At 41.1% G+C, this 23,408-nt stretch overlaps 1 protein-coding gene across 4 annotated transcripts; it reads left to right on the top strand.

Moving 5' to 3' along the window:
- Positions 1 to 1,037: 1,037 nt before the first annotated feature.
- Positions 1,038 to 7,517, top strand: MAMU-DMB (major histocompatibility complex, class II, DM beta). 4 transcript variants are annotated; one of them, NM_001265654.1, is given in 6 exon segments: positions 1,038 to 1,336; positions 3,191 to 3,472; positions 4,700 to 4,984; positions 6,498 to 6,614; positions 6,773 to 6,808; positions 7,162 to 7,446. In NM_001265654.1, coding segments are annotated over 6 exon segments (792 nt in total). In that variant the 5' UTR covers positions 1,038 to 1,281; the 3' UTR covers positions 7,179 to 7,446.
- The last annotated feature ends 15,891 nt before the right edge of the window (positions 7,518 to 23,408 follow it).

A 23,408-nucleotide genomic window follows, 5' to 3' on the forward strand; every position in this document is an offset into this window, starting at 1 on the left:
ACCATACTTATTACCCGGGTGATGAAATAAATTTGTATGCCAAATCCCCATGACACACAATTTACCTATATAACAAACCTGCGCATGTACCCTTGAACCTAAAACAAAGGTTAAAATAATTAAAAATAAATAAAATATAAAATCTTACTTGGTATTCTCAAAAAATAAAAAACAAAATCTGTCTTTTCAGGGGAAGAAAAGTAGGAAAGCTTTATCTCATTTTCCTAGTGGCTTCATAATGCAGGGACCTGCCCCCAGGAAACAGGGTACAGTAGAGGAAACACATAGGGGTGTTTAGAGTTTGGGGGAAGGCAGGTGAGCTCTGGGCACTGACCCGTCACCAGCTATTTTTCAAGGAGTCTGAGTGGTGTTAACCTGCAGTCTACCCCGTGAGATTGCTCAGAGTGTAGGAGGATATGGTTTACTGGCTCCAGAAAGCAGCTATTATAACTGAGGAGGAAATGAAGCTTGACCGGCTAGAACAGAAGCAACAATGGAGGCCCATGGAGGGATTTTCCAGGCCCCTATTCCTGATCTCTAAAGTGGCGCTGCTTCCCTTATATTCCTGATCTCTAAAGTGGCGCTGCTTCCCTTATTCTGCAGTCTTGCTTTGAGACCAGACAATTCTGTACTCTGTCTGTGCCTCCTTCCTTCTCAGCAGCCCTGCCTCTGCCACCTGCCCCAGAAGGGCTCTGGGTCCTCTCATCTCAGGACAGACAAAGATTTTTGTAATTATCTTCTTGGGTAACCTCTCTGTAAGGAATAGGAGAGGTTATCTGGTCCTGGTCTTTTGGGAGAGCATTGAGAGGAAAAAGTTAAACCAGTGGGCAGCCCAGGCTGCATACATCCTGGGAATATTGTGATTATTCTATCCAGTAATCTAGGGAAATCTACTGGTTGTTCTGCAGAAAAAGAATTAAGAGAGAACAGGAGACCTGTTGTCTAAGCCTAAGGCAGGATGAGGTTTACCTAGTAACTGATGACGCTAGGCTGAGGCACTCAGCGATTTGTCTCTACATCTGTCCCCGCCTACCTAGCAAATCTGTCCCTGTTTGGAACACTGGACTCCCGTGAGCTGGGAGGAACAGGTTTAATATCTAGGGGCTGGGTATCCCCAAATCACTCATTTGGGGAGATCAAGGGACCCGGGCAATATAGTATTCTGCTCAGTGTCTGGAGATCATCTACCCAGGCTGGAGCTTCTGGGACAGGTGAGGACCCACGGACCCTGGAAGAGCTGGTCCAGGGGATTGAACTCCCGGCATCTCTACAGAGCAGAGCATGATCATATTCCTGCCGCTGCTGCTGGGGCTCAGCCTGGGCTGCACAAGAGCAGGTAAGGACACTTCTTCCGGGGACTCTCCCTTCCCCTGCTCCTGTTTCAGGATAAGGGTGTTCCGTTTTGTAATTGCATATGACCCCCTGGATAGTTTGTCTCCCTGGTATGTATTCCTATAGCACTTTGTACTTTATCTTTGTAGCAATTTTAATGTAATTAATCTGTATAATTATCTGTGCAGTGTATATTCCCTGCTGGAATATAGGCAAGGACATTGTTCATCTTATTTATTGCTGCATCCCCAGCTCCTAGCACAGTGCCTGCATGCAGCAAGTGCTTTGCAAATATGTGCAAACTGAATATTTAATATTTCCAGCACAGTACAAGGCTGACTCTTTCTCTTGACCCTTATTCTCTCTCAATAATTTGCCATAGTGAAGGTCTGTGTTCTGGGCAGATTGTCATGTTTAAATATGCAAATGATCTCGGGGGGCCACTCCTATCCCTGTGCTTAGTCTTGCAAAAAGAGGAGACTGGATCTAAAAACTTATCTACTATGTCTATAGACTCCCTCAAATCAGGCTTTCAGAAACTTCAGGGTATGAGCTTGGTCAGTAGATGGTCCCTGAGCAGGAAATCTGTGCCAGACTAACTGGATGTCACCAAGGCTTAGGTTCTCAGCTGAATATAAGAAAAATCAACTTTTTTTCTTCTATATGCTCACACTCAACACTTCTTTGACCAATTGTGTGGGGTTTTTTTTTTTTAAACTCATAGCAACCAATTATCCTATATTAGCTGGATATCCTATAATTCAATTCCATTGTGACATTAACTGGAGTTAACATAGAGTCCAAAGGTTAAAGACTCAGTCCCATAAGGCCGCCTCCATTTCAGACACCAATCACAAGTAGTAGCTTCCCGAGTTACCTACATCTTCTGTCCAACTTGGCTACAAATCAGAGATTCCCATGACCCCCTCCTTGGGGTTGATAATTTGCTAAAGTGGCTTATGGAACTCAGGAAAAGTTTACTTACTATTGTAGACTTTTATAAGGGATATTTTATTTTAATTGATAATGATTATACATATTCCTGGGGTGGATAATGGTGTTTTAGTACATGTAATGTACAGTGATAAGATCAGAGTAATTAGCATATCCATCATCTCATTTATCATTTCTTTGTGTTGGAAACATTCAATATCCTTCTTCTAGTGATTTGAAATGATATAATGTATTATTGTTAATGATAGTCATCCCACAGTGGTATAGAACACTAGATTGTAATTTTGCATCCTTTAACAAAGGATATTTTAAAGCATACAAATGAACAACCAGATGAAGAAATACCAGGTCTGGAAGGGTCCCAATCACAGGAGCTCTGTCCCAACAGAATTGGGGTACTTCACCTCCTGGCACGTGGATGTGTTTACCAACTGAGAAGTTCTCTGAACTCCACAGTTCCGGGATTTTTATGGAGGCTTCATCACATAAGCATGACTGATTATTAACTCAATCTCCAGCCCCTTCCCCTTCAGGGAGGATGGGGGAAGGGACTAAAAGTTCCAGGCTTCTAATCATGGCTTGGTCTTTCTGGTGATCAGCCCCTCCTCTAGGAGCCCACCAAGAGTTACCCCATTTGAACAAAAGACACTCCTGTTATCTAGGAAATTCTAAGCAATTATATCTCAGGAATCAGGGTCAAAGACAAAATATTAGAACAAAAACAAAAGATGCACCTAGCGTCCCTATCACTCAGGAAATTACAAGGGTTTTAAGAGCTCAGTGCAGAGCTCCTAAATATATGTCTATATGTTATATATATTTATTATTTATGTATATTTATTATTTATTTATTGTCAGGCCAATAGAAGACATTGACCTGCTCTCCCTTCCCTGGCTCCTCTAGGTGGCTTTGTGGCCCATGTGGAAAGCACCTGTCTACTGGATGATGATGGGACTGCAAAGGATTTCACATACTGTATCTCCTTCAACAAGTGTCTGCTGACCTGCTGGGATCCAGAGGAGAACAAGATGGTCCCTTGCACATTTGGGGTGCTGAATCCCTTGGCCAATGGCATCTCACATTACCTCAACCAACAGGACACCCTGATGCAGCGCTTGCGCAATGGGCTTCAGAATTGTACCACACACACCCAGCCCTTCTGGGGATCACTGACCCACAGGACACGTGAGGAGAGAGGGATGCAGAGGGGCTACCAGGAAGTGCAGTTAAGAGGGCAGGCCAGGGAGGATCCCACAGTGGCCCAGGGGTTTGAGATTTGAGCAGCAAAGAAGAGAAAATGTGTGGATCTGAAATGTAGAAAGAGGGAGGATTGAACCTCAAGGGGAACAAGGTGGCTGACCTGAGTGGAACAGGAGTAGAGAAGGGGAGGTGAGGTTTGAACTGCGAGGAATCATGAGGGGAGCTTATGCAGAGGCCAGGGCATCTCAGGATGGGTACCCAAGATGTTCATGCCTTCTTATCCCAGATTTTGGTGTTCTAGATCTGACGTGGGCCCAGGCAGGGGAATATTCGGAATCCTAGGGGATCCTGACACATGCTTTTTCTCACACTTAAACTCTTGCATTGACAATGGCTTGAAGTTTGTAAAAGTAAACTTGAAGCTCTCCACAGTACAGAATAGTGTGTTTCAAGGGTGGTTTCTGAACCACCTTTCTCAGAATTGCCTGGAGGAGGTGCTTGTTAAATATGCAAGCCCCTTGGTACCACTCCAGATCTGTTGAAAGAAAGTATCTGGGGATACAGGCTAGGAAATCTGCATTTTAACATAATTTCTTGGATTTTTATTTAAGATTGTGTTTGAAAAATGTCAAGATAGAGGCAAGCAAGAGGGTCACCTAGGAGAGTAAATCAGTAAAATATGGCAGTATTAGCAATCTCATTAATTTGACTACATTCATTCCAAATTTAAGAGTGAATCTTAAGTTAGGCTTGTTTCCTTAAACTATGTGAGGAGAAAAGGCTTTAACTAGCAAATTAATGTATTAAACAAGATTTGGAGAAAAATTCCTTTTCCACCTTAAAAAAACCCAATGTACAACTCTGGATTACTCTTAGCTTACTTATTTCAAATACTTTCCAGCTTACATACTTGAAATATAATACAATGACTTCCAGAACAGCTTGCAGTTCAGATCTGGTTTTTACTAATTGTAATCAAACATAACTCTGGAGGAGGAAAGAAAGAAAGGGGCAATGAAGGAATGCGAGAGAAGAAAGAGGAATGCAGGAATATATTCTAACGATTCCCTTTCAAGGGGCAGCATGGCAGGGGGGCTGGGGTGGGAAGTGGGTTGCAAAATCTATGAAGAGTTGCGATAGAAAAAGAAACCAGGTTGGAGAAGAGGCCAGAATGTCACCCTCCTTCCTAAAGATGTTTTTTCTCCTATGCAGGGCCACCATCTGTGCAAGTAGCCCAAACCACTCCTTTTAACACGAGGGAGCCTGTGATGTTGGCCTGCTATGTGTGGGGCTTCTATCCCGCAGATGTGACCATCACGTGGATGAAGAACGGGAATCTTGTCATCCCTCACGGCAGTGGCCAGAAGACGGCCCAGCCCAATGGAGACTGGACGTACCAGACCCTCTCCTATTTAGCCTTAACCCCCTCTTACGGGGACACCTACACCTGTGTGGTGGAGCACATTGGGGCTCCTGAGCCCATCCTTCGGGACTGGAGTAAGTGTATGGCAGATGGATGGAATTAGGGTCAAAGCAGAGAAAATGAGATGTGGATCGATACATGGTACATAGTAGACAGCAAGGTGCTGAAAATGGGGACTGAGTCTGGAGGAACTTATGGGGGGCTTAGGACCAGAATTGGGAAATGTGATAAAGAAATGGAAATATTTAGGTTGGTGAAAAGGATTTGCAGTTTTTGCCATTACTTTTAGTGGCCAAAAACGCAATTACTTTTGCACCAATTTAATATTTATATTTAGTCTGTGCTATTGTTGCTCTGGTGGTGTGGTTGATGTTGCTGCATCTAGATTTGAGGGCGGCAGGGGAGTGTGCTTGCTTTGAAATGAGGATGTAAATTTGGCAATCGTATTTTCAGAACCCCACATTGTAATACACTATTCTAGCCTCCTCAGATTTCAACTATTCTGGTGCCAGAAGCAGATGGGAGCTGAAGGAATGATGAAGGTTGAAGAAGGGGGACATTTCTTGGTGTGGGGCAGTACTACATTTGGCCTGCTCTACCAAGCATAGGGGAGTAGTCAAGCCACGGCTGGCAGACCATTTGGCGTGCATGCTCAGGGGCTAATGGATAAAGAATTAATTACAGTTCAAACACTGTTCGAACTCAGTGTCGGGAGTAGTTAAAGGTATTGTGAGAAGTTGCACACAGTTTTGGGTATTCTTGGAAAAGAAAGAGAAAGAAATGAGGAAGAGGAAGGGTGTCTACAAAAGCCAGAGAACAGGATCTCAGATCAGCTGCTGCAACCAGGTTTCCCCTTGTGGGAAGTGCTGTTTCCTGCTGGGCAGTTGGGAAGGGAATGGAGAACAGAGAAGACAGTGGAAATCACATGCTCACTTGAACTTTCCTGGGGAACATCTCCTCACAGGGTGTACAAGAACCTCCCTTTGGTAATAGAGTGTTCATTTTATCATGGGAAAAGAATCTGAGTGGGACATGATTCAGAACAGGACCAGCCCAAGGAAGTGCGGGGGCTGTGGAGTGGGATGGAGACAAGCTCCATGGGAGATCTAGATGTAGAAGATACACAAGTAGTAGGATAACTCACAGGATGGATCCACTGGAGGTTAAGACACGTGGTAAGACAGTGTAACAGGAAGCTGCTCAGTTGGAGGAAGTAAGGAAGCAAACATTGTCATCGTGGGGGCAATGGAGAGGACAGTGAGGAGCCCTTTATCCTGATAAGAGTGCCTTTTGGGTAAAGAAAGGAAAGAGGATGCCTTGAGAGGCGCCACTGTATTAGAGAGGACCTGGAAGCCAGGATACTAATTCTGGGGAGATGGGTTCCCCAGGCTTACTCTAGGAGTAGAGGCCCATGGGACGAGGGTTTGATTTGAGAAAGATCATTTTCTTGGGAGTGGGTGGTGCGAGCTAGACCCTTGGAGCTGGGATAAAGGACCTTTTAACCCACTGAGAGGTGGCTGCAATAAATGGAATTGCCCTGGGGGTGAGCAACAGAAATTGGTTCAAGTAAGTTTCTATTTTTTGCAGCACCTGGGCTGTCCCCCATGCAGACCCTGAAGGTTTCTGTGTCTGCAGTGACTCTGGGCCTGGGCCTCATCATCTTCTCTCTTGGTTTGATCAGCTGGCGGAGAGCTGGCTCCTCTAGTGAGTGACTCCCTGAATTCCCATCCCCACTCTTGGTCCCAGTCTCTGCTTACTTTCTGTTTGTGATTGACTCTCTCCTTCCTACCCTCTTTGCTATGAATAATGCTAGATACTTTCATCCACAAAGACTGGTATAATCAAGTATCTTCCTCTCTTAGGTTACACTCCTCTTCCTGGGTCCAATTATCCAGAAGGTAACATCTCTGTTGATCTACTTCCCTACTTGTCCTTTGGTTGGGGTACAGGTTAGAGGGTCAGTGTTGGGTTCAACTAATCTTGCTTATTATATGGGTGAGCTTCCATGAGGATCTAGCCAAGGGCATGATTTAAGCTGCCATTGCTAGGATTAAGAGTAGGAAGGAGCATCCTTCTCTTCCACTAAGTGGGGTGTCTGCAGACAGGAGGATGAAGGTGTTTCCTTTGTACTAGTTGTTGGTGCCCTGGAGTTCTCAATATCACTGTATTAAGGCATGGGATAGTTACAGTGGCAAATGATGGGGGCAAGTTGGGTTCAAGCCTCATTATCTCCCTTTTATTTATTCTGTAGGATGACACATTTCCTAGAGGCAGAATCCTACAACTTCCACTCCAAGTGAGAAGGAGATTCAGACTCAATGATGCTACCATGCCTCTCCAACATCTTCAACACTCTGACATTATCTTGGATCCTATGGTTTCTCCATCCAATTATTTGAATTTCCCAGTCTCCCCTATGTAAAACTTAGCAACTTGGGGGACCTCATTCCTGGGACTATGCTATAACCAAATTATTGTCCAAGGCTATATTTCTGGGATGGATATAATCTGAGGAAGGGAGTTAAAGACCCTCCTGGGGCCCTCAGCGTGCCATAGAGGACAGCAAGTCACTGGTGATTGTTTCGGAGAAATAAACTTTAGTGGAAATAATGTTTTTCCATGTCTTCTTCCTGGGGGCCTGGGGAAGGAATATGGGCAAGCAGGGGCTGAGGTTAATTCTCTTCTACTTGAGTGGGGGAGAAACAGTGCCTTCTTCCATTTTCCCACTTAGACATGACAGAATTTGGGGCCGTTTTCTGATTAATAATTCATAAGGAGAAATTAAACTGTGGTGGGATGGAGTCACGGAGTATGGGCAAGGAAGGGGATTAACAGCTTACTCACCCCATACAGGATCTTATAAGGATTAAATGAGTTCATACTTGTAAATGGCTAAGAACACTGCCAGACACACAGCCAGCCTGCAATAGTGACGTTAGCTATTTTCAGTTATTCAACTTTCTGGCCAGGCATTGTACCAGGTACTTTGATCCTCATCACAACCGTAAGGCAGACCCCTCAGACCCCTCAGGATTCAGGGAACAGAGTTTAACTCTGGATTGAGTTCTAGACAGTTATTTCTTCCATACCCTGAATGCAGAAGGGAACATAGCTTGAGTGATTATTTTATCTTAGGCACTGGGCTCAGACCTTTATATTTGTAGCTCCTTCTCTTCTCACAATAACCCCACAAGGGACAGATTGCTTCCCTCTATGTTACAGACAAAGGATATGAGGCTCAGAGACATTTAAGTGACTTGTCCAAGGTCAAAGAACAGATTTCTGTAGGATGTTTGTCTACCTGAGCTGGAAGTAGCAGATTACTTTATTCTGAAGACCCTCATGCTGGTGAGCACACATCTCTTCAGGGCCTCCGTTCTATTCCCTTCTAACCCAAGCCCAAGGAGAACCCTTTGGGGGAATGGACTCCACGCCATGGAAGAAAGGATGCTGGCTGGTGGTTTGTTGTCCCATGAAAGGCGACACCTGCTGGACACAGAAAGCTAGGGTGTGGAATTGTTTTTGGAATTAGAGTTAGGTACTAGAATGTGGGTAAGAAAAAGAAACCAGAAATGAGTTGATCTGGAACACATCCATAGTTTCTTCAGACGGATCCTTGGAATTAGAGCATCTCTTCTGGAAGGGGTTAACAGAAGTCAGTGGAAGGAAGTTAATGTCTATATTTTATCATTTTTATGTTTCATATTCATTTTTTTCTATTCACTGTTTTTGTTTTTATTTTTGTTCGTTTGACAAAGCAAACTCCTTTTTAAATTCTAGTTTAGTCTAGGAATGGGGCTTTGGGCCTTGTCTATAACTGGGCAGTTTTATTTATTATTTTTATTTTATTTATTTATTCTTTTTCAAGATAGAGTTTTGCTCTTGTTGCCCAGGCTGGAGTGCGATGGTGCAATCTCGGCTTATTGCAACTTCTGCCTCCCGGGTTCAAGCGATTCTCCTGCCTCAGCCTCCCAAGTAGCTGAGATTACAGGCGTGCACCACCACGCCTGGCTAATTTTGTATTTTATTAGTAGAGATGGGGTTTCACCATGTTGGTCAGGCTGGTCTCGATCTCTTGACCTCAAGTGATCCACTTGCCTCGGCTCCCAAAGTGCTGGGATTACAGGCATGAGCCACCGCACTCGGCCTATTTGGACAGTTTTAAAGGCGAAGCTGCAGATCTGAAGGGTCTAGTTCTAGTCACAGCAGTGAGAATCAAAGTGACAGGACCCCAGAGGAAGGAAGTAGAGAGTTAGCTAACGAGACGGCTTCCAGTTCCTTTTCTAGAAATTCCCAGTGCAGGCTTTTCTCTGCCCTAACTTTGTAGGTTTTTTGTTTTATAGGAAAGGCTGTACCATTCCAGGTAAGGAAGAGGGAAAAGTATATGTAGGTCTCCTACGATCCAGTCAGTCAGAATACTATAGATAGAAAGGGGAGTCTTTACACAGGGGAATGAGTGATACTTGAAAGGAAGGTGGAAGAAGGGTAATGGCGGACTAAACTGTAGGAGGATGAGGAGAAGAAAATGGATGCCGCATGAAGAGAATGGAATGTCAAACATAATGGATTGCCAAAAAAGGAGTGCATGCGGGGGTGTGTGTGCGTGTGTGTGCGCGCGCACTTGAGCACATGTGAGAGAAAGGAAAAAAAAAGGAGTGGAAGAGAGTAGGAGAAAGGGAGAAAAGGGGCGAGAGGAGAGAAGTGGAGTAGGAGAAAGAAGGAGAGACACGTAGAGGGAGTGAGGGAAGGGAAGGAGGGAAGAGAGAGAGAGCTGGACTTTTGGGTTATACATAATCCAAGCTGCACAAAGAATTGTTTTCTCCCTTCCATGTCTTGTTGTTTTAAAAGCTGAACTCGGAGCTAGAATTGGTTTTAAAGGTCATCTAGTCCCACTGCCCTCCCGTGAAAGAACTGGGCCTGTGTTAACGAGGGCACACACAGTGCGGGGAGTTCCTCCAACACTTGGGGCAGATAACAATATTTTAGAGAAATGTGTTGACCCCATATTTGAGCTTCTTCTATTGACCATTAAAGACAGTGAGAATAAATCTCAAATACACCATGGGAGGTGGTATCCTTGGCATTTTTTTTTTTCCCTGAGGGAGAGTATGCTCCTGGGTTCCAGGTTCTCTTTGCCTCCCTGCCCATGCACACATGCGTGTGAAAGAAACGGACAAAATTGACATTTAATCCCAGTGTCTATTTATGAAAATTATCTTTAGGCCATTTTCTCAAGTTTTTCTGTTTCCACAGTAAAATCGGGCAAATTAGATGCAAATGAGGGTGGAGTTCAACCCCATCCTCAAAGCCTTTTTTTTTTTTTGGCTTGAGTGTCTGTCATTCCCAAGAGCCCTCCAACTGCCTTGAAGCAAGGCATGGGGGATTTCTCCATGATGCTTTCTGCCGCTACTTGGCCAGACCAGTCTCCAGGGGTTTCAGAGAGTGGAGAGGCCCCAAACCTATGGAGACTACTCCCAGATGGGGGGGCTCCTTGTTTCTCCAGACCCTTCCTCTTCCATTTCATATGAGGCTTCCAAGGGGCCCCTGGCCACGCTGGTCTGGGGCAGGGAATAAAGAAATGGCTTTTATTGTATCAGAGTCTCAACAGAAAACAGATGGCATACTCGAAGTAGGACATTTCAAGGAGAGTTTATTCATTAGGAAAGTATTTACAAAGAAGTGGGTGGAGGATAGCTGTTACTACCTCAAGGTCCAAAGAGGCCAGGGACAGAAGGGGTTATCAGGACTCAGAAGGACGGCAAGCCCTGTACAGTCACCACCTTGCCAAGAGCAGTGCCCTTCAGTCAAGGGGCACAACAGCTTAAGGTGACCTTGTAGGGAGGAAGCCAAGGGATTAGAAACACTGACCTCACTCCCCTCCTCCCTCTGCTCTTAGGCTGATGCTGGAAGCAAGAAGCAGCCAGGGAGCATGGGAGGCAGTTAATGCCATGCAGGTCAGCGCCTGAGGCAGACCCCAGGTGCAGAAGTATTGAGAGTGGGTCCAGAAGCACAGATGGAGGACAGGAAGCACATTCACAACAAGAAGGAAAAATGTCAATGTTGCGGGATGGAGAGAGAGGTGCAAAAATTGGGCTTCTTTTGGCCTTGGACAACGATGAACGCATAGTAGCAACAGAAACTAAGTTTGCAGTTTCCTACTGGGGAATTTGGGAGGACACTCGCTTCTGTTCTGTCTTTCCCACTTGAAGTTTGACTGTGGTTATACTGAATTTATAGAAATTTGGGGTTAACTGACTTGTTTTTATTACTAAATCATACCATGCAAAAACAGACTGTTTTCTCATTTATTCAAATCATTCTGTTTGCTCTTTATTATGGTTTTTAAATTTTACTTTTTCATAGTAGTCCTGAGTATGCTCAGTTAATTGTTAGACATGTTATAGCTTTTGCTGCTATTGTGATTGGTATCTTATTGCAATTCTACTTTTGAATCAGTAATTTCTGATGTAGAAGAATGTACTCAATCTAAGTGTACTGCTCAGCAATGTTAAGTATATTCACATTTTTGTGCAACCAATATCCAGAACTCTTTTTCACCTTGCAAAACCAGAACTCTACACCCATTAAACAACAACTCCTCATTTCTCTCTTCCTCTAGCCCCTGGCTACCATCACTCTACTTTCTGCTTCTATGAATCTGACTACTTTAGATACCTCGTACAAGTGCAATCACTGAGTTTTTGTCTTTTGGCGATTGGCTTATTTCACTTAGCATAATGTCCTTAAAATTGATACTTGTTGCAGCATGTAAGAGTATTTCCTTCCTTTTCAGGCCGAATGATAAGCCACTGTATGTATATGCCATATTTTGTTTGCCCACTCGTCTGTCTATGGACATTTTTGTTGCTTCCACCTCTTGGTTATTGAGAATAGTGCTGCTATGAATATGGAGGGAAATACCTGCTTAAGTCTCTGCTTTCAATTCTTTTGCGTTTATACCCAGAAGTGGGACTCTTGGGTCATATAGTAGTTTTATTATTAATTTTTTTAGGAACTGCCATACTGTTTCCCATAGCAGTTACGCATTTTACAATCCCACGAACATTGCATATAAAGGTTCTAATGTCTCTACATCCTCACCAACCCTTCCTTCCTTCCTTCCTTCCTTCCTTCCTTCCTTCCTTCTTTCCTTTCCTCCTTCATTTGCTCCCTCCTTCAGTCCTTCTCTTCTTTCCTTTTTCCTTTCATTTTTATAGTAGCCATGCTAATGAGTGTTAGATGATGTTATGGTTTTAATTTGCACTTCTCTAATAATAAGTAATGCTGAGCCTCTTTTCATATGTGTTTGCCACTTGTATATCATCTTTGGAAAAATGTCTATTGAAGTTCGTTGCCCCCTTTTTAATTGTTTGTATAAACAATTGTTGTTGGGTTTTATGAGTTCTTTATATATTCTGGATATTAACCCTTTATTTGATGTATGATATTCAAATATTGATATATGTTTTCAAGTATTAGAAATTAATCAATTTTTGTAGGTTGATCTTATATGGGACAACCTTGCTGGATTCTCTTATTGGTTATAGTGGGGTTTTTGTTGTTGTTGTTGTTGTTGTCGTCGTTGTTATTGATATTCTCTCTGTCTCTCTCTTTTTCCAGGTAGATAATAGTATCATCTGCAAACACTGAGTTTTGTGTTTTCCCTCTTAATCCTTAGTGTTTTCTTTTTCATGTTGTTGACTAGGATCTCCAATGCTGTGTCAAACAGGAGGGTGATAATGAGCATTACTCTTAAAGGAAATAAACCTAAATATTCTCCATTAAGTATACTTTTTGCTGTATATTGTAGATTCACATGCAGTTGTAAGAAATAATAAAAACAATCCTGTGTATCTTTTACCCAGTTTCCCTTGATGGTAACATTTTGCAAAACTATGGTACAATATCACAATTAGGATACATGGATACAGCCACAATGCAGAACACTTCTATGATCACAAGGATTCTTCACCTTGCCCTTTTCTAGACACACCCACTTCCCTACCATCCCATATCCCCCTTAATGTCTAGCAGTCACTAATCTGTTATCCATTTCTATGACTTTGTCACTTCAAGACAAATTTTTTTTGTCATTTTAAGACAAATGTTTAATAAATGGAAACATATAGTATATAAACTTTTGGGATTGACTTTTTTTCTCTCAGTGTATTTCTCTGGAGATCATACAAGGTTGTTGCATATATGAATAATTTATTATTGCCTGGTTGTATTATATGGTATGGGTATAGCACAGTTAGTTTAGCCACCTGCCCATTGAAGACATCTGGGTTGTTTCCAGATTTGGCTTATATACGTTTTTGTGTGGACATAAGTCTTAATTTCTCTGGAGCAAATGCCCAGGAGTATACCTGCTGAATTGTATGGTGGTTGCTGAATTGTATGTGCTTATTTGCCATCTGTATATCCTTTTGATGAGATGTCGCTTCATGAATTTTTCCCATTTTCTAATTTTTAGTTTTTTAAATAAACTGTCAGACTGTTTTCCAGAGTGGTTGCACCAGCAATGTGTGAGTGATTGTTTTACTGCATCCTCACAGGCATTTGGTATTGTCACTATTTTTTTTTTTTTTTTTTTTTTTGAGACGGAGTCTCGCTTTGTCACCCAGGCTGGAGTGCAGCAGCGCGATCTCGGCTCACTGCAAGCTCAGCCTCCTGAGTTCACGCCATTCTCCTGCCTCAGCCTCCTGAGTAGCTGGGACTACAGGTGCCCACCACCATGCCCAGTTATTTTTTTGTATTTTTAGTAGAGACGGGGCTTCACCGTGTTAACCAGGATGGTCTCGATCTCCTGACCTCATGATCCGCCCGCCTCGGCCTCCCAAAGTGCTGGGATTACGGGCGTGAGCCATCACGCCTGGCTTATTGTCACTATTTTTTATTTCAGCCATTCTAATACGTGTGGTGAGATCTTATTGTGGTTTTAATTTGCATTTCCTTAATAGCTAATGATATTGAACATCTTTTCATGTGCTTATTTGCCATCTGTATACCCTTCTGATGAGATATCTCTTCATGAATTTTTCCCATTTTCTAATTAAAATTTTTTTTTTTTTTTTACTGTTGAATTTTTTTACTTTTTTTTTCTGAGATGGAGTCTTACTCTGTCGCTCAGGCTGGAGTGCAGTGGCATAACCTTGGCTCACTGCAACCTCTGCCTCCTGGGATTACAGGCATATGCCACAATGCCCAGTTAACTTTTTGTAGTTTTAGTAGAGACAGAGTTTCACCACGTTGGCTAGGCTGGTCTCAAACTTCTGACCTCAAGTCACCCACTCGCCTCATACTCCTAAAGTGCTGGGATTACAGGCATGAGCCACGGGGCCTGGCCTGAGTTTTGATAATTTGTTATATATTCTAGATACTAGTCCTGCGTTGCATACATGATTTGCAAATATTTTCTTCCGTTATGTAGCTTGCCTTTCCATTCCTTTACAAGTCTTTCACAGAGCAACAGTTTTGAATTTTAATTAGGTCTAATATATTAATTTTTTCATTTTACAGATCATGTTTTTGGTGTCAAATCTAAGAACTTGTTGCCCAGATCTAGATTCAGAAGATTTCCCCCTATCTTGTTCTAAAAGTTGTATAGTTTTACATTTTGCATATAAGTTTGTAATCCATATTGAGTCAATTTTTGCAGAAGGTATGAGACTTAGGTTAAGCTGCTGTTCCTCCTTCTCTTCCTCCTCGTTGTCTTTCTCTCCTCCTATGGCCCTTGGATGTTCAATTGTTCCAGCACCATTTATGTTTTTCTGATATCTGCAGGGTGTGTAGTGATATTCCCTGTGGACATTTCTACCTTCTTTCTTTTTTTCTTTTTCAGTGTAGTCTGCTAGAGGTTCATCTGTTGACTGATCTTTTCAAAGAAGCAACTTTTTGTGTCTCACTCTGTGGCCCAGGCTGGAGTGCAGGATTCAATGTCAGCTCACTACAACCTCCACCTCCCAGGCTCAAGTGATTCTCCTGCCTCAGCCTTCGAAGTAGCTGGGACTATAGGCGCCTGCCGCCACGTTCGGCTAATTTTTTGTGGTTTTAGTAGAAGCAGAGTTTCACCATGTTGGGCAGGCTGGTCTTTAACTCCTGAGCTCAAGTGATCCACCTGCCTTGGCCTCCCAAAGTATTGGGATTATAGGCGTGAGCCACTGCGCTCGGTCTTCCTTTCTTCTTTGGGTGTATTTTGATCTTCTTTTTCGGGGTTCTTGAGATGAGAGTGTGGATTATTAATTTGAGTACTGGTTTTTTTTTTTTTTTTTTTTAAGAGACAAGGTCTCCTTATGTTGCCCAGGCTGGCCTTGAACTACTGGGCTCAAGTGATCCTTTCCTGCCTCAGCCTCCCAAGTAGCACCCAGTTTTTCTTCTTTTTAATGTGTGCATTTAATGCTAAAATTTCCCTTTCAGCACAGGTTTAGCTGTGTCCTATAATGTTTTTTATTATTTTGAAAATATTTTGTGGGGACATGGTAGGTGTATATGTTTCTGGGGTACATGAGATGTTTTGATGCAGGCGTGGAATGTGAAATCAGCACATCGTGGAGAATGGGGTAGCCATTCCCTTGAGCATTTATCCTTTGAGTTACAAACAATTCAATTACATTCTTTAAGTTATTTAAAAATATACAATTAAGTTATTTTTGACTATAGTCACCCTATTGTGCTATCACATAGTAGGTCATATTCATTCTATTTTTTTGTACCCATTAACCATCCCCACCTCCCCGCTCAGCTACCCACTACCTTTCCCAGGCTCTGGTAACCATCCTTCTACTCGCTATGTCCATTAGTTCCATTGTTTTGATTTTTAGATTCCACAAATAAATGACATGTGATGTTTGTCTTTCTGTACCTGGCTTATTTCACTTAACATAATGATCTCCAGTTCCATCTGTGTCGTTGCAAATAACTGGATCTCATTCTTTTTTCTAGCTAAATAGTGCCCCATTGTATGTATGTACCACATTTTCTTTATCCATTCATCTGTTGATAGACACTTATGTTGCCCCCAAGTCTTAGCTATTGTAAACAATGCTGCAATTAACATTGGACTGCAAATACCTCTTTGAAATACTAATTTTCTTTCTTTCGGGTATATAACCAGCAGTGGAACTGCTGGATCATATGGTAGCTCAATTTTAATTTTTTTTGGAGGAACCTCCAAACTGTTCTCCACAGTGAATTAATTTACATTCCTGCAAACAGTGTACAAAGCCTTCTCCGCATACTCACCAGTACTTGTTATTGCCTCTCTTTTAGAGACAAGCCATTTTTGTTTGTTTGTTTTTGTTTGTGAGACAGTCTTACTCTGTTGCCCAGGCTGGAGTGCAGTGGCCCAATCTCTGCTCCCTGCAACCTCCATCTCCCAGGTTCAAGCGGTTCTTCTGCCTCAGCTTCCGAATAGCTGGGACTACAGGCGTGTCCCACCATGCCCAGCTGATTTTTGTATTTTTAGTGTAGACAGGGTTTCACCATATTGGTCAGGCTGGTCTTGAACTCCTGACCTCAGGTGATCTGTCCGCCTTGGCCTCCCTCAGTGCTGGGATTACAAGTGTGAGCCACTGTGTCCAGCCTGGATACAAGCCATTTTAACTAAGTGAGATGATATCTCGTTGCACTTTTGATTTGCATTTCTCTGATGATTCGTAACGTTGAGCACCCTTCATAAGCCTGATTGCCATTTGTATGTCTTCTTTTGAGAAATGTCTATTCAAATCAGCTCATTTTTTGTTTGGACTATTAGACTTTTTTTCCTATAGAGTTGTCTGAACTCCTTATATATTCTAGTTATTAATCCTTTGTTAGAGGGGTAGTTTGCAAATATCTTCTCTCATTCTGTGGGATGTCTCTCCTAGAAATTTTTGATATGTTGTATTCTTATCTTCTTTCAGTTCAGTGTATTTTTAAATTTCCTTTGAGATTTACTTTTTGACTTGTAGATTATTTAAAAGTGCTTGCTTAGTTTCTTGACTTTCCTCTGTCTAGTTTGATTCCAGTGTAGTCAGAGAACACATTCTGTACAATTTAAATTCTTTTAAATTATCAACTTTTGTTTTATGGCCCTGGATATAGTCCAACTTGGCATATATTGCATGGGCACTTGAAAAGAATGTATATTCTGTGCAGCCAACAAGCATGTGAAAAAAATGCTGCGTATAACTAATCATTAGGGAAATACAAATCAAAACAATGAGATACCATCTCACCCCAGTCAGAATGGCTATTGTTAAAAAGTCAAAAACAACAGGTGCTGACAGGGTTTTGGAAAAAAGGGAACACTTGCATGGTATTGGTGGTAATGTAAATTAGTTCAGCCACTGTGGAAAGCAGTCTGGAGATTTCTCAAAGAACTTAAAGCAAAGTTCCCATACAACCCAGTAATTCCATTATTGGGTATATACCTAAAGGAATAGAAATTGTTCTGTCATAAAGACACATGCACATGCATGTTCATCGCATCGTTATTCACAATAGCAAAGACATGGGATCAACCTAGATTTCTTTATCTGGTGTTCATCGACAGTGCACTGGATGAAGAAAATGTGGTACATATACACCATGAAATACTACACAGCTATGAAAAATGGGATCATGGCCTTTACAGCAACATAGAGGGAACTGGAGGCCATAATCCTAAACAAATTACCGCAGGAGCAGAAACCCAGCTAAATTGAGTACACATGGACACAACCGGGAAAAATAGACACTGGGGCCTATTTGAGGGTGGAGGGTGACCATTGAAAAAGTACCTATCAGTTATTATGCTGATCATCTTTCCTCTGTTATCTTTCTGTTATTGATTGATTTCTAATTTGATTCCATTATAGTCAGAGAACAATTTGTATAATTCAAATTCTTTTAAAATTATCTGTACACCAAACCCTTGTGACACACAATTTACCCATATAACAAACCTGCATATGTACCCCTTGCACCTAGTAAAACCAGAAAAGAAAAACAACAAAAAAGGAACCAATGTGTATTCTGCTATTGATGGGTGGAGTGTCCTATAAATGTGGATTTGATCCTGTTGGTTAATGGTGTTATTGAACTCTTCTATATCTTTGCTAATTTTCTTTCTAGTTTTATTAATAGTTGTGAGAGTTGTGTCGAAGTCTCCAATTATAAATGTGGATTTTCTATTTTTTCTTTCAGTTCTGTCAGCTTTTGCTTCACATATTTTGCAGCTCTGGTGTTTTGGGCATACACATTTGTGATTGCAATATCTTCTTGGTAGACCGACCCTTTTATTATTATAAAATGTCCCTATCTTTCTCTGGTAATTTTTTTTTTTTTTTTTTTTTGGCTCTGAAGTTTACCTTATCTGAGAATAGTACACTCACTCTTGTAGTCCTCTAATTAAGGAAAACATGTTGTATCTTTTTCCATCCTTTTACTTTTAAGCTGTTTATATTTGTGTGGTTTTGTTGTTGTGTCTTTGTTTGTTTGTTTGTTTTGAGAAAAAGTCTCGACCTGTCACCTAGGCTGGAGTGCAGCGGCATAATCTCTGCTCACGGCAACCTCTGTCTTCTGGGTTCAAGTGATTCTCCTGCCTCAGCCTCCTGAGTAGCTGGGACCACAGGTGTGCACCACCATGCCTGGCTAATTTTTGTATTTTTAGTAGAGACAGGGTTTCACCATGTAGACCAGGCTGGTCTCGAACTCCTAACCTACCTCAAATTATCCACTCGGCTTAGCCTCCCAAAGTGCTGACAGCCACTAAGCCTGGACTATACTGTTATTTTTAACTGGGTTTCTTTTTTTTTTTCTTTTGTAGAGTGCTGGGTTTACAGGTGTAAGCCACCATGCCTGACCTGAACTGGGTTTCTTCATTGACGTATTTAGACCATTTGTATTTAGTGTAATTTTTTCTTAATTTTTATGTTTAATTATTATGGGTACATAATCGTTGTATATAGTGAGGTACATGTGATGTTAGTTACAGGCATACAATGTGCAATGACCAAATCAGAGTAATTGGGGCATCTATCACCTCGAGGATTTATCATTTCTTTGTATTAAGAATAATGGAATTATTGATATATGTATTAGCTTGGTGTGCCATAACAAAATAAAATTAGGTGGCTTAAATAACAGAATATATTATCTCACAGTTCTGGACATTGGAAGCCTGAGATCAAGGTGCCAGCATGGTCAGCTTCTGGTAAGGGGTCTTCCTGGCTTATAGAGAGTTGCCATCTTCTGGGGGCAGAGTGAGAGAGAAAGAGAGAGAGAGGAAGGCTGGGAGGGAGAAAGAGCGAGAGAGCATACCCTGGTTTTTCTTCCTATTGAATTCATCCTATTGAATCACGGCCCTACCCTTATGAATTCATTTAACCTGAATTATTTCTGAAAAAGGCCCTATCTCCAAATATAGTCCCATTAGTGGTTAGGGCTTCAGCATAGGATTCTGTGGGACACAATCCAGCCTGTAGTAACATGAAGGGCTTAATTCTTTTTTATTTATGTTGTTTGTTCTTTCCAGTTTTCATCTCTGTTAACTTTTTTCTGACTTTCTGTGGCCTACTTGGGCATTTTTTGTAATGCCACTTTTATTTATAGTGTTTTTGAGTGTATTGATGCATAACTTTTAAGTGGTTGCTTTAAGTATTACATATACATGTAACTTGTCACAGTGTGCTGGAGTCATTATTTACCATTTTGAGTAAATAATAAAAATCTTACCTTCCTAATTTATGTCCCATCCCTTTTTCTTCCTCACTGAAAATATAATTGTCTTAAATGTTTCCTCTACATACATTTAGAACCACATCAGTGTTATAATTTTTGCTTCAACCATCAAACATACTTTAGAAAACTTGAGAAGAAAAATTTTATTGTATTTACCCATCTATTTGCTTACCTTGCTCTTTCTTCTTCCTTGATGTTCCAACGTTCCTATTTTATCATTTCCATTCTGTTTAGATAACTTCTTTTAGCCATTTTCGTTATTTCTGGGCAGGTGTTCTCCCCCCGCCCCCATCTCCACTGACATCTTAGAGAGGGGGCCTCATTACTGGCTTGCAGCAATGAAATTCTTAGCTTCCTAATTGGTCTTCTTGGACACCACTGCAGAGTGATGTTGGAGCACCTTGTTACAGCTTCAAGAGGGTGAACGCTTAGGTTTCCCATTTGGTCTTTCTGATGTGAGCAGCAGTAGAGTCACAGTTATTGCTATGGTATTTGCCTAGAACTGAGCAGTTACTTTCTAGGCTCGACAGGCTGCCTCTGTGTTGGTCTTTTGGCTAGTGATATTAGGGCTTTTGTTGTTAGTGTCGTTGGGGCTTTTTGTTTGTTTGTTTGTGCCAGTTGGTCTTTCCAAATTGTCAGTTTCTTCACCTCCACGCCTGGCATATATGTGGTAAAAAGAAAGCTCAGGGAACTCACCAGTATGTCATTCCTCAGATCCTGAGATTCTAGTTGTTCTGCCTTCTCATCTCCACCTTTTAGAGTCTTCTTATGTTTGTTTTATATATAATGTCCAGAGTTTATAGTTGTACTTACTGAGACAGATAGGAAAAAGTATGTCTACTCAATTTTTCCAGGTCTTTGCTGTCAACCTTTACTCAATTAGTAGGTTTCCTTTTATTCCTGGTTTTCTAAAAGTTTATTTTTGAAACATAAATGGATTTTTGCATTTAAAAAATAGTTTAACAGAATTGACTTATTTCATTGTATTTTTCTTCTTAATCTCCTAATATAGTGAATTATATTGACAGATTTTTAAAATGTGAAACATCTTTGCATTCCTGGGATAAACCCTATTTGTTCATCCTATAGTTACACATTTACTATTGGTGTTATTTAGTTAATATTTACTGAGGGTGTTGTATTTACTTTTATAAAGCATGGACGTAAAACTTGCCTTTCTTGTATTTCTTTGTTTGTTTTTGTAATACAAATTTCTCTAAACAACAACCTAGGCAGATTTTGTTCTTCATTCTGTTTGCTGGAATAATGAATAGAAATATATTTTCAAAGGCCAGCTTTTGTTTTTGTTCATCTATTTTATTGTTTTTAGTTCTCTATTTCATTGAGCTCCTTATCTTTACTATTTCCTTCCTCCTTTGGGTGTATTCTGTTCCTCTTTACCTAGCGTTTGAGTTGAACACTCAGCTCATTGATTTTGGTCTTTTTTTGTGTTTCCTAGTAAGTGTATTTAAAGGTAAAAAATTTCCCTCTAAGTTCTGCTTTAATCATATCTAACACATTTTGATATGCAGTGTTGTAATTTTTATTTAATTGTATGTATTCTTTGTATTTTTCTTTTAACTCACAGGTTATTGTGACATTTAAACATTTTTTATTTTGAAGTAATTTTATAAGAGTAGTACAAAGAATTCTTACATACACTTGTCCAAATTCAATGATTTGCAACATTTTGCATATTTGCTTTCTTTTTCTCTCTGTCTCTGTTTCCCACTCTGTTTTTTTCCTTAAAAAAATTAATATTCCTAAGTCCATTTTAGGGACTTATTCTAAAATGGTTATGAAAGAACATTAGAGAGAAAAAATGGTTTACTTTAAAATGGTTACGAAGTCTGAAGTTACACACACACATGCCCCTTTCCTGCTAAGTATTTCAATGTATTTCCTAAGAACAAGGACGTTCTCTTACATAAACACAGAAAAACAGTCATATTAAGAAAATTTAACTGGGATATAATATTAGCTAATCCACAGTACATATTCAAATTTTACCAGTTTTCCCAAAAAAAGAACCTTATAACTCCAGCCACTCCCACGCTCTTGTCCTGCAATCCAGAATCAAGCATTTCGGTAAGTTTTCATATCTCTTTGGTAATTTTTAATGTGAGAGAGTCTATCAGTTTCTTATTTATTCAGGTTTTATTAATTAGCTTGAACTTACATAATTTTTTATTGTTTTGCTCTTCAAGAACTCTGCTTTTTTTCTTTCTTTTTTTTTTTTTGTCTTTTTGGGTCTAGTTTATCTATCAGTTTTTGAGAGACGGTTTGTAAAAATCATCAAATGTATTTTTTAAAAAACTCAATTTCTAACTGTAGTTCTTTCACTTGTTGCTTTATAAATTGTGAGGCTGTATTGTTGAGTTTATATATATTCATGATTAATATATCTTCTCGTTTCTTTAAAAATTACATTAACATCTTTTTTTTTTTTGAGACGGAGTAGTCTTGCTCTGTCGCCCAGGCTGGAGTGCAGTGGCCGGATCTCAGCTCACTGCAAGCTCCACCTCCCGGGTTCACGCCATTCTCCTGCCTCAGCCTCCCGAGTAGCTGGGACTATAGGCGCCCACCACCTTGCCCGGCTAGTTTTTTGTATTTTTTTAGTAGAGACGGGGTTTCACCGGGTTAGCCAGGATAGTCTCGATATCCTGACCTCGTGATTCGCCCGTCTCGGCCTCCTAAAGTGCTGGGATTACAGGCTTGAGCCACCGCGCCCGGCCCATGAACATCTTTTCTTTTGTCCTTTATGCACTTTATTTTTTTATTTTTATTTTTTTTGAGACGGAGCTTCACTCTTATTGACCAGGCTGGAGTGCAGTGGCGCGGTCTTGGCTCACTGCAACCTCCATCTCCCAGGTTCAAGAGATTCTTCTGCCTCAGCCTACCGAGTAGCTGAGATTACAGGGGCATGCCACCACGACCGGCAAATTTTTTTGTATTTTTGGTAGAGACAAGGTTTCACCATGTTAGCCAGGCTGGTCTCCAACTCCTGACCTCAGGTAATCCGCCCTCCTCAGCCTCCTGAAATGCTGGGATTACAGGCGTGAGCCACTGCACCTGGCCGAAAATAGATTCTAAAGTTAAAAATAAAGTGCAGGCTGGGCGTGGTGGCTCACACCTGTAATCCTAGCACTTTGGGATGCTGAGGTGGGTGTATCACCTGAGTTCAGGAGTTCAAGACCAGCCTGGCTAACATGGTAAAACTGTTTATACTGAAAACACAAAAAATTAGCCAGACATGGTGGGACACGTGTCATCCCAGCTACTCGGGAGGCTGAGACAGGAGAATCACTTGAACCCAGGAGGCAGAGGTTGCAGTGAGCCAAGATTGTGCCATTGTACTCCAGCCTGGGAGACAGAGGAAGACTCTGTCCCCCTCATGAAAAAAAAAAAAATTCTACTTTGTTACATATTGAGACTGTTGCCCAACTTTCTTTTGAGTCACATTTGCCACCAGGTAAATCTTTTTTCCCTGTTTTTAAATTTCAATCTTTACATATCTTTCTGCTTTAAGAGGGTTTGCTGTATGCATTCATATTAAACACTTTCAATAAACTAGGTATTGAAGGAATATACCTCAAAATTAATAAGAGCCATATATGACAAACCCACAGCCAACATCATATTGAATGAGCAAAAGCTGGAAGCATTTCCCTTAAAAACAAGCACAAGACAAGGATGCCCTCTCTCACCACTCCTACTCAACATAGTATTGGAAGTCCTGGCTGGGATAATTGGGCAAGAAAAAGAAATAAAGCGCATCCAAATAGGAAGAGAGAA

The sequence above is a fragment of the Macaca mulatta genome, chromosome 4 (assembly GCF_049350105.2).
Source record: "Macaca mulatta isolate MMU2019108-1 chromosome 4, T2T-MMU8v2.0, whole genome shotgun sequence".
NCBI classification, from domain to species: domain Eukaryota; kingdom Metazoa; phylum Chordata; class Mammalia; order Primates; family Cercopithecidae; genus Macaca; species Macaca mulatta.

Coding starts and splice junctions, on each gene's coding strand:
- MAMU-DMB (XM_077998279.1), top strand. CDS start 1,282: ATGATCATATTCCTGCCGCTGCTGCTGGGGCTCAGCCTGGGCTGCACA. Junction 3,473..4,699: donor ATCACTGACCCACAGGACAC/GTGAGGAGAGAG, acceptor TCTCCTATGCAG/GGCCACCATCTGTGCAAGTA. Junction 4,985..6,497: donor GCCCATCCTTCGGGACTGGA/GTAAGTGTATGG, acceptor TATTTTTTGCAG/CACCTGGGCTGTCCCCCATG.